This window comes from Gossypium raimondii, chromosome 7 (genome assembly GCF_025698545.1).
Source record: "Gossypium raimondii isolate GPD5lz chromosome 7, ASM2569854v1, whole genome shotgun sequence".
Taxonomy (NCBI): Eukaryota; Viridiplantae; Streptophyta; class Magnoliopsida; order Malvales; family Malvaceae; genus Gossypium; species Gossypium raimondii.
In genome coordinates this window covers 50,377,653-50,389,674 of record NC_068571.1, presented here as the reverse complement: position 1 = coordinate 50,389,674, position 12,022 = coordinate 50,377,653, and the positions used below count along the sequence as shown (strand labels likewise).

General features: G+C 33.0%; 1 protein-coding gene and 1 long non-coding RNA gene across 3 annotated transcripts; both read right to left on the bottom strand.

Moving 5' to 3' along the window:
• On the bottom strand, nucleotides 1-2,618 carry LOC105769888 (putative clathrin assembly protein At2g25430). 2 transcript variants are annotated; one of them, XM_012590874.2, is made up of 2 exons: nucleotides 2,326-2,618; nucleotides 1-2,203 (listed from the first exon to the last, which is right to left on the bottom strand). In XM_012590874.2, exon 2 carries the CDS (start codon nucleotides 2,091-2,093, stop codon nucleotides 144-146), a length of 1,950 nt encoding a protein of 649 aa, XP_012446328.1. In that variant the 5' UTR covers nucleotides 2,094-2,203; nucleotides 2,326-2,618; the 3' UTR covers nucleotides 1-143. The 2 variants fall into 2 exon arrangements, with proteins under 2 accessions (XP_012446328.1, XP_012446483.1); XM_012591029.2 differs by having other exon boundaries at nucleotides 1-2,126.
• Nucleotides 2,619-7,410: 4,792 nt separating this feature from the next.
• On the bottom strand, nucleotides 7,411-8,763 carry LOC105770059 (uncharacterized). Its single transcript, XR_001126150.2, has 2 exons — nucleotides 8,353-8,763; nucleotides 7,411-8,046 (listed from the first exon to the last, which is right to left on the bottom strand). It is a non-coding gene; the product is annotated as an uncharacterized LOC105770059 (long non-coding RNA).
• Nucleotides 8,764-12,022: the final 3,259 nt, after the last annotated feature.

The window sequence follows — 12,022 nt, the reverse complement described above, 5'->3', positions numbered from 1 at the left end:
TCCACAGAACGAGCAAGTCTTTCGTGAACATATTTCAGAACATCATATCATCTCAAAGGAAACGATAAAAAGGGAAAGAAAACTAGAAAAAGATAATACAGAAGGTAAGCAAAGAAAAGTTATCTATTTTATATGTGGAAAAATCAATATGGAGTATAATAATACCCGGCTGGTGGCCCCATCCCATTCACTGGGGGCATTCCGTAAGGCATCACTGGCATAGGTCCAGGTCCATAGTATCCAGGGTTATTAATTTTGGCCAAACTAGCTTGACCTTGCATTCCATCCCTTGCATATTGCTGCCATACCTGCTGCTCCTGGACAAGCAGAGTTTGTTTCTTCTCCATGTCAGCCATTTGTACATAGGAAGGAGGAGGAATGCTCAAAGATGCGGCAAACGGGTCCTGATTGACATTCTGAACTGTTCCATCTGGTGCTGGAAGAGCTAAAACTTGTGTTGTGGTCTTCCCTGGGCCTGGCAATGCCACGCTACTCGCACTCCCCCCACTTAACTGTGCAGTGCTAACATGCTGCCTTACCGTTCCTTGATCATACATGCCATTCAACAGCAATGGATCTAGACCACCCCCCAAAGCTGCCTTTTGCCTTGACAAGTTACTAGCGGTCTCAACCAAAGCCAACTCCCAGTCTTCCTTCCCTGGCTCAGCAGCTGGGGTTTGCCAAGCAGATGTCACTTCAGGTCCATTTGATGAGAAAGCTTCCCATGATCCATTACCATTATTAGCCGGAGGACCATTAAATAAAGCCAAAGCCAATTTGTTCCCCTGATCATCAGCTGAGACAGTATCATCCCTCAAATTCACTAAATCCTCTTGTGGCTCTGGGGGTTTAACAGGCTCAGGCTCTGGTGGTGGCGGTGGAGTATAATTTTCCGGAGCAGGTAGTGCCTTTATTTCATTCATATCTGGTGCAGGTTCTTCCTCTTTAGGTGGAGGAGGGAGCTCTTTCCTCTCTGGACTCTTTGGCCTCTTAGCTCTATCCCTCACAAACTCCTCCAATGTCTCCAACAACTTACTAGTGATCCTTTGCACCTCGGGATACTCCGACGATCTAGCCACACCCGTATCCTTACACCAATTATAAAATGCAATCAACTCATCTATCTGCTTCGCTGCACTTGCATATGCATCAAATGCCTTGACACAATCTGGGTACTCCATATCGAAAAACTTATCAAGCAGCACAGCCAAAACCTCGCAAATATCTGCATATAATTGAAAACTCTCTTTCACAACAGGATATAAAGCAATCAAGATCATCCTACAATTCTTTGCCAATCCTGTAGGCCGACATGACAAGAACCGATCTAACAACCTCTGCAAGTGACCCATCTTCCCAAAAATCCTCTCTGGTGTCATTTCCCTCAATGGCGTCACTGCTTTCTTCTCCTCTCTCCCATCTCTCCCCGCTGCCTCACTCATATCACCATAAGACCTCGTTCTCCTTGTCATCCCATAATTTCCATATCCATTATCACCTCTGATATCCCCATAATCATATTCGTACGGCCTCGGTGGTGGTGATCGGAAATTATCTCGCCCACCATATCTATCATCAGCACTTCCATGACTACTTCCCCCAGCGCCACTGCCTCCACTGCTTTTCCTGTCGAAAAGCATCAATTCAAGTCTTTGATCCAAATACATAGCATAGGTTCTTATAAAGGCGGAGTGATCCCATGAACTTGAGTGAGCCTCATCTCTAAAATCCGACATATTCAACAACCTCGTACCTCTCCTCGTAGCATACAAGATCTCTTCTTGAAACACCGGATCTCCCTCATTCAACAGCCTATGAACAAGCACCAGTGCTTTGAGCGCCACGGTCCAGTTACGAGTCTTCCCGAGCCGTTTGGACACCGCCGACACGCACGCGTGAACGTACCCGCGCGAGTACGAGGTCAAATTTAGGATCTCCCGTATGTACTTCTCGTCGGCAGGGTCGTCGTCGTGGCTCGTCGCTTTCACAATCGCCACCTCGAGGTCCGGCGCCATGTTGCTAGCCACCTTCGCTAGTCCTATGCTGGTTTGGTCCTTAACGGCCCCGATCGCTTTTTGAATCGTGCTCGGCATCTCGACCGTCTGATTTTAAACCAAAATCTCCTCCTTTTGTTTTTGTTTGGAAATTATGTTAACGGTAATTTCACTTTAAAATTTAAATGTTCCAACTCCAAAGTAGAAATCTAACAAAATTTAATTAACTAACTCTAATTAAGATCAATTGAACCATTAATGAACTCCAACTACAAACAAGGGCAAAGCTTTCAAAAAAGAACAGAGAGGAAGAATTGTTGTTTTAGCTTACCTTCTAGATTAACGGCGTACGGCGGCGGCGAAAGAGGCGATCAATCGCAGCGGCGCCGGTTGATTCTTTCTCTTCGTGTAAGAAAAAGAGTGGAGGAAAGGACGGAGGATGTGGAGGAGAAATAAAGAGCCAGATTCAAATAATGGATTGGGGTACGGAGACGTGGAGATATCAAGGCCGTTGGATGTAAGAGATCTGGTGAGAAGTAGCTGTTTTTAGCGGAGGTGTCGGAGGGGCGTGTGATTATTGTCCGAAAAAATGAAAAACAAAGTAATGTCTCTCATGTGTATTGGCGTAAAAAAAGAGAGAAACAGATTGGGTTCCGATTAGCTGCTTTGCGACTATTATTTAACTTTTGCAATCACCGACATAGTTGCAAAATGAAATTTATATACTTTCTTTATTAAATTTTTAATATAGTTTTTGTTATACCCATTAGTGTTAGGATAGTGGCAAGTCATGAAGATGTCTGAATAGTAAATCTGTCACTTGGACTAATTATTCACACAATGAATGACTTAATTTTTATTGGGTGATAAATGATTGGTCACTAAATATTTTATTGACTTAACTGTTTTATTAGAATGACAATGAATGATATGGTTTATCTTGTTATTAACATTTTTATTGTATCGAAGATATTCCTCCCACGCGTTCCGTAACCATAGTTAAATAACAAATCTACCATATTAACGTCCAAGAACCCTTTTAATAATTTTGATAAACTAAAATATAAATATATGAAATATGTAAATATATATAACAGTGCATTATATGCAGACAAAATTTATGTCATCCACGTGCAGAAAACAGTGACTTCTTAAAAAAGAAGAAGAAGAAAGTTTCCAGAAACATAAATTTTATTATTTTCAAAACCAGTTGTTTACTATAAAACTTTTTTTCCACTTATATTTTATTGCATTATTAAGTTGAGATTTGCATGAAAAAAGTTTGAGCGTAGGCTATTTTTAGTTAATGAAGAGAGTTATATTATATTCCACAGTTTAGCAGCCCGGCTTTCGTTGAATCTAAATCCCAAAATTGCCGAGTTATCCAAATTTTGGGTCAACCAAAATTTACACCTAATATTCAAACACTAATGATGAACTAATCAACTTTTTTCCTTTTTTGGTCAAAACTAGGATTTAAACTCTTTCAAATGTAGAGGATCAAAATTTTCTTATTTCAAAGATTGAGTGGAGCCAGTAATTTAACGGAAATTTTAAGGCTCCGTCTTGATTTTATATATTTTCAGACTTTACAACATTTTATATACTTTTAATTAGTTTTTCTTATAACAATTTATGATATTTTGTAAAAAAAATATGGACAAATTGGGTTGGGGTCATGTAATTTTTCTTTTTCAAAGTCATGTTCGAGTGTTAAATTTAAAAAGAAGAGAGAATTTTTTGTTGGTAAAAACATGAACTAGATTAACCACAAATTCTTAAGTAATAAAATAAATAAATAAATAAATAATATGAAATAATACATCTAAGCAAAATATGTTTGAAGGAACATTGGAATGGAATCTACTCTTCAAATTTGTCAAAGCATCAGAACTCCGATTACCTTCATCATTAACCAAGGTAACAAGAAAGGAATTAGTTGTTAAAAGATTAAAAATAAAAGTAATAACGACAATTGCATCAACTTCAATTTTCAAGCTTATAAGTATTTATGAATGGAGAGTTTTGAACTCTCTCTCAACACCCACAATCCCGCTTCAATATTTGCGGTTTTCAGGATGTGTTGGGAATTCTAGAGAAATCGATGGCACTGTTATGCAAAAACCAAAAGAAGAAGAAGAAGAAAGAAAAGAAAAAAGGTTTATATAATATACATGAGAATAAAACTTTGTAATAAAGACACTAGATGCTTAACTTACCCATTACATAGTGCTCCTATTAAAAAATATTTTTTAACCAGACACAATGGCTAAACAATTCAACAAAATGGTTTCTTAATGTGATGGGTAGTTGTTAATTAAGCCTTAGTTTTGATCAATATCGACATTATTATCAGTACAGGAATATGGAAATTCGGTTGTCTTGAAACGCATTATCCTCTTATTTAAGGGTTGAAAAATGAACTATGAGTAGTTTTAAATATTATAGCAAAAAAAAATGATTCTTCTTCATTTATTTTTTTCTATAATATATTCGAGAAGAAAAGTATTTAAACCCTGAATGAGGTTTTAAAAAATTCTCCCCTGTATAATTCAAAATATTCATTTATTCTTGTGAGATTTGATGAAAAATATATCAATCTTTTTAGATTTATTTATTAAATAAATTTTAAATATATTATTTTATTTATTTTTATCTTTAATTTTTATATTCAATAAATTTTAATTAAAAGTAGTAATGATTTAATTAGTTATAAAATAATTTAATTATTATTAAATTAAATTATAACTTACGTTATATTCTAATATAATCATACATAAAATAGAATGTATTTTTCAACTATTATACATAAGGTTTTTTTTTTGGAAGTTATAAGTATAATCATAATTGTAATTATTAAGAATACATCGGATAACCATAACTAAGATTAACACGATTAGAATGAAATAATAAATAGAATATATTCAAACCTAAACCGAATAAATGTATAGAGAACCTACACACGGTGATACATAAACCGAGCACATAAAGAATGAAAACCCACATATGATTTATACTTGAGTTTGACTCGAATATGATACCTAACTTTGACACTTTTTCTAATGTAGTACTTGTGTTATTTTTTGGTCCAACATGATATTTGTATTTAACAAAGGTTATACATTTTGGTACTTGAACATAACAAGATTAACATTTTAGTGTTTAATTTGGGTTTTAGAGTAGATTTGATGAAATATCTACTAGAAACCAAAATTAAATAAATTCATAATTAACACTAAATTTATTTTATTAACAAAATCATAAAAAATCCAAACCTAATAATATTAGCAATTAACTTTCTTCAAATCAATTGTAAAATCCGAATTAAACACTAAAAATGTTAACATCATTACCTTTGGGTCCAAAACATATAACTTTTGTTAAATACAAGTACCAAATTAGATAATAAAAATAACACATATACCACATTAGAAAAACTATCAAACTCAGATACCAAATGATATATTAAACCATTTATTTTTTAAAATTGTTAGTAACGACAATTATATTTTGTTCATGATTTCTCTTTTACTTTTTATTTATTTTTAATAATTATTTATGAAAATGAATAGTTATTTGATGCATCGTTATAGGTTGTGACAAGTGTCACATTTATTTATATAATTTTTATTTTATTTTTATCTACATCTTATAATACACTTGTCAAATCTTTAACTTACTTGTGGAGTTTAAAGAACTCTACTGATGGTACATCAAATGATTTTTTATGAAAATACATATTAAATATTTAAAATTTAATTTTTATTTAACTACATATATTAACTTCAATACATACTTGAAATTTCATTGTTTTTTAATTAAAATGAATAAAATAAATAGAAAATACATAAATACTAAGAGTTTATTAGATTTTGTTCAAACGAGGATAAATTCAAATTGTCAGCAAAAGCTTGTTTGTGTGAGGGCTTAGAGGAAAACAAGAAGCATGTTATGCAATAAAATTAAAGCACAAAAATTAGAAAAAAAGAAAATATAGGAAGTGGAGGACAGAAGTTTCTAGTTAATGCTCTTTAAAAAGTAAAAGGAATTTAAAGGGAAAACACTAGTTTTAAAGTGAAATGACTTGACGATGGAGGAGGGTGAAATTCCTATATCGCAATGAAAAGCTCATTCGCGGTGATATTACACTCGTATGATGACTTAATTTTTATTTTCGAAATCAAATATTTATGTGCGGTTATAATTAATTCTTTTATCGCGGGTATTTTTTAAAGGGATAAATAATTAATCACGGAAAGAGCAAGAAAATCCTTACAACTATTCCCAACTTTTGTAAACTTTTGAAATATTAACAGTAAGATCTATTTTTAATAGTGAATTTAATCTAAATAAAAATGTCTGATACCATCTAAGAGAATTCCCATATGATTTTCCATTCTTCTCCCATCATAGGAAGTAAGGATGGGCATTCTATACTAACCCCAAAATTATAGTACTCTTCCTTTTGTGTCTCAAGAATTCAATTGACCTTCCTCTCTCATGTTGCATTATGGAAATGAAAGTTACCTCAAGCTTTCAATATTCTCTTCCAAAATTGCTTAGTATACTCACAGAATCACACTCATAAAAAAAAATTTCCCTTATTTTAATATATAATATGTAAATTTTATAATCGACAATAATTTGAATCTCTTAAAATTGTAATATGCTCTTTATTGGTAATCTATCTAACATTGAAGGACATGAGATGAATGAATGTTTGGAAATTTAAAATTTACACCAAATAAGTCTCCTCCATAGAGCCTTTTGTTTGAATTCTGGTACGTCCAGTGAGGTAGTGAAAAAATGATATTAACGATCACAATCCATTGACCTATGTATGAGGAACGAATTTGAGTTGAAAAATATACCTAAAAACGATTTGAAAAGAGTAACCCTGATATGGGTTTAAAGCCTTTGTTGAAATGATAAACCTCAATTGCAACAAAATCGTATCGGCTTCTACAAGATCCACCCGAAAAAGAACAACCAGAGTCACTCTCTAAACTTTTTCAAAGAGAAACGAAATTCTTTACTACTAGTTAAAGTAGTATTTCGTGGGTAACAACAAAATTGGGATAGGACCTACCTTTTATTCACAATACCATATTAAATAAAATCTCTATTTTCATAGAGGGATATAAGGAATTTTCCATAAAACATGATATCCTTTTTCATAAAGATATTAGTTTCCAAAATTCCTTAAAACATATCTGTGATCGAAAATTAAATTATTATTTAATATTTTGGTAAAGATATTCAAATTAAAATTTGTTTGGAACATAATTCATATATTATATTAACTGGATCATCTATGCATGTACATTAAGTATGTACACATATTATGTCTAATATTTAATTTTGTCAAATTAAATTAATCATAAGAAAATTTCTATGAATAATTGAACTTATGTGATAGTTAAATATAATCACAACTTTCTTTAGATTCAGAACGCTTCAACCATAGGGTGTGACCCTATAGGATTCTACAACGTTGATAGTAACATTAAAACAATTCTAATTTTACAAATAGTGAGTGACATCTAATAATGCATCACTGCTACCTAAGTTGCAAGAAGTCACGGTTTAACATAACAACCAAACTTGTACATTCCATTCTCTTGTTTCTTAATTCCCAAGTAGACTAAGATAAACAAATGTGAATGATATCTCATATTAACTCTTTTGAGTATAGTCATGCACTTCTAGTCATATTCAATTAAGGGACTAAGATATTGCTCTCATTATGTATGAGAGACAAATCCTATCTTGATCATGTTCCACTACACTGATTGCGGCATACCCAACCCAAAACCCAAACAACAATACCCAACCCAAACTCAAACCAACCAATACCACAAACCCAAACCCAAACCAAACCTAAACCTAACCCTAATAAGCCCAATCAGCCTTATAACAGAAAACAACAATTAAGCAAACCCTAGGTGCGCCGCACCTAGGGTCTTCTGACCCTTACCCATGTGCCGCCGCTATCCTTCGGTCACGTCACCGCTCCATGACAAGGGCACCTCTTTTACGCCTCAGTCAACACCTGTAAGAAGAAAGGACAGAAGCAGCAGAAAGAACACGTGAAAATAATAGCAAAACAATATATGAAACGAAAAAGAAAAACAAAAAAAATTGTAACAATTCGGCTATAAAGAGCCCGAAAATAGCTTGGAAAAGAGGGCGGTTCTTTTATTTTCAAAAAGATTGAATACAAAAAAGAAAAAAAAGCTTGACTTTTATATATTTTTCAAGGTGATTTTCGTTTGATTTCGTTTATTTTTTTCACGTTAAGATTTATTTTTATTTTATCTGCGAATATAAAACAAAGGGAAGAGGAAAAGAAACTTACCTACGTCGGCTGATCTACTCGCTGTCGACGGCCACGCCGGAAAAGGAAAAGAAACGAAACGTTTCTTCGTTGCTTCACCGGGTTTGGCCAGGTTTTCGGGGGTTTTGGCCTCGGATCCTTACTCCACGTGTGAAGGGCATCGAAAGGGATTATTTTTGGTTTTTTCCGGCCACCGCGGATGCCGGCGAAGGCCGATGGCCGGATCTTTGGCCAGAGCTCGGAGGGGAAGAGAGGGTTAAGAGAATTTTGGGATTTTTTTTTGAGAAAAGAGAAAAATAAAAATTTTAGAAAAAAAATTAGATTTAAATAAGGAAGCAAAACGGAGCCGTTTTGGGTTGGGAACCCAAGCGCCAAAACGACGCCGTTTAAGGCCTATCCGCGCGCGACCCGACCTTCTCCAGGGGGGATCCACGTGTTTTTGCTTGATGGGGTTATTTGCACCCCTAGCCCTTTCGCAGTTCTGTTCTTTTTAATTTAGTCCCTTTTGTTTATTTTTATTTTTGTTTTAATTTGACCACATAATTTTGTTTGGTTTTCAATTGGGTCCCCGACCCACTGATGCGCTGGAAAGTGGACACGTGTCCAGGATTGGTTTATTTACCCATTTGGCCCTTCGCCCTTTTGCGCCCTTTCATTTGGGTCCTTCTCTGTTTATTTTATTATAGTTTTTACCCTTAATTTCATTTGTGTCTTGATTTAGTCTCAAATTTGGTTGATTTCAATTTATTTTCGAATCTTCTATTCATTTATTTATTTTAAACCTTTTTCTCATATATTATTATTTTAAATTGTTTTATTATTATTTATTTCAAGTTTTCCACATATTATGTATTTTAAAATATTTCAAACTATTATCCATTTTTTTATATATTACCTATTTTTAAGCTTTTATATTTATTATTTATTTTGAATATTTTTATACACATCATTTCTTTATTTTAAACTATTTTGTATATTATTTATTTGAAACTTCTTTTTACATATTATTTATTTTAAACTTTTTACATCATATTTTAAATTGTCTTATATGTTATTTATTTTAAATTGCTTTGTAGTTTGTATATTATTTATTTTAATTTGTTTTACATATTATTTGCTTTAAATTGTTTTATACTATTTACTCCAAATTGTTCTATATATTATTTTGTTTCGTTTTCTTTGATTGTTAATATTGATATTAAAGTGACATGCTTCATGTGATTATTGCCAACATGTATACTATAATTCGTTTATTCATGTTTTCATATTGTTGTCATTCATTAGTGTAACATTTTATTCATATATCAATTTTAATATTATATTAATTTTTACCCAAATTCGTAAAAAGAAAATTTCGATAATAAAGGCAATATTCCGTATTTGGAAATTCGAGAAGTCGTGCCCTAACTTACTGAGTTTCGATTTTTCTCGTGTTGAACCTAAATAACCGAATATTATTTTAAAATTAAAATAAATGAGGTTTAAATAAAAAATAAAAGGCAAGCTTATTCTCAAAAATATAAGGTGTCGTGTCCTAACTTATGGGATGTGACATTTTGTGACTTCGAGGTAAGGAGGCATTTTACACCTTTTGATTTATTTGAGTAATTTTAATTAAAAATAACACAATATAAAGAGAGATCATATTTTAAATTCTTTTCGAGTTTTTAATTTTTGACACCAAGACATTAAGTAATCAACTAGGTACCAATTTTGGGCATTACGAGGGTGCTAATCCTTCCTCGTACGTAACCGACTCCCGAACTCGTCTTTCTGAATTTTGTGGATCAAAATCGTTGTTTTTATATATTAGATATCGTTTATTAAAAACAACCACTCTTCGAGGTAACCCGATCACACCTCATCAAAAAGGATTGGTGGCAACTCCCATGTTCGTTTTCGTTTAAATAAAAAGTCGACCTTTATAAAAAAAATGGTTTCGACAATACTAAGGCAAGCGCATCTATTGAACCATAGTATAGTTATGGTGAGTAAGAAATATTGTATCCCCGAGGGCTAAAAGTATTAGTAATTACCGTTTTTCTATTATTTAGCCGACAATTTGGAGTGATTGTTTTTAATTTAAAATTACTAAACCAATTTAACTAAGAAAGCAACAGAGAATAAAATATGAGAATAATGGAAGATATCAATGAGATAGACAATACACAGGAAAAAATCCACCTAGACTTTACTTATTATTATGAATTTGAATTTAAAATATTTATTCACTTGTGCCTTGATCCGTAGAATTCCCTAAATTATGTTAATATTTCTTTCGAGAGGAAGAACAACTGGCTCTAACTTGATTAATTGAAATCTCTTTCTAATTAAAACTCCTATTATCACATTAACTCGATTTATGGATTCCCCTATTAGATTTGACTCTAATCTGGTAGATTTATGTCGTCCTATTTCTAGGATTGCATGCAACTCCACTCAATTATGCTAGATCTACTCTTAAATAGGGACTTTTACTCCACTAAAATAAGCACATTAAACATGAATTAATATCCTTAAAATATCAAAACACGAAATAAGCATACATAATTGAGAACAAGAATCAAGTATTTATCATGTAAATCAGACATCAAATAACAAGATTCATCATAGGTTTCATCTTCCCTAGGTATCTAGGGAATTTAGTTCATAATCCTAAATAGAAACATCTCAAAGTTAAGATAACAGCAAGACATAAAGAAACTCAATAAAACTTCTAAAGAAATTAAATGGAGATCTTCAATCTTGAAGGAAATCTGCTTCTGAGATGATTCCGATGGCATTCTTTGAGTCTTTTCTTCAATCTTCTCTGCATGCCTCTTTAGATCTTCTTCTAATTGATATTTATAGACTTTAGAATGCTCAAAAAGCCTAAAAATTGGGTTTTTCCGCATTGTTGGGAAATAGGGTGCAATATCGACATGGGTTGACACATGGGTGTGTGGCTAGCTCGTGTGTCTAACATGGGCGTGTGGAAATGCCCAGGCCGTGTGGATCTTGGAAACAACTCTATTTGTCCGATTTTGGCTTGTTTTTCGCTCTTTTTACTCCAAAATGCTCTCCTAAGTATAGAAACATGAATTTAAAGGATTAGGAGCATCAAATTCACTAATTTACATAATTAATCATCCAAAAACGCATTAAGAATATGATTAAAATATGTTACTTCTACAGCGTATCACTAGCCATTTAAATGACTTATGATGGATAAATTTTGATGTGTATGTAAATGACCCTATCATGTTTGATGTGTGTTTGAAATGGTTGAATGATGAAAATCTTATAGGTATATTGATGATTGGGTTGAATAGGTATATTAGGTGAATTATGCATATATGTATTTAATTATGTAGGTGAAATTGGTTATTAGATTGATATGAGTTATGTTGTCATTTAAAGAGCCTAAGGGCATATTGTTGGTATGTGATAGTATTATATGTTTAAGTATTGATTTTGGCTTGATTTGATTGCCTTGTTATGGCTTGTTGATGTCTAAAATGTTGATTTAGGTTGATGACAAATTGGGTAAGAAATGTGGCTAGGAAAATGGTCTATTTTGTCCACACGGGCAGAGACATGGGCATGTGTTTCAGCCGTGTGTCCCCTTGTATCTTTAATTTGCGCAAAACAAATGCTCACACGGCCTAGCACATGAGCGTGTGGCTTGGCCGTGTGACCCAAGTCAGAGAGT

Excerpts from the sequence above, each read along its gene's own strand:
- LOC105769888 (XM_012590874.2), bottom strand. The coding sequence starts at position 2,093 with ATGCCGAGCACGATTCAAAAAGCGATCGGGGCCGTTAAGGACCAAACC.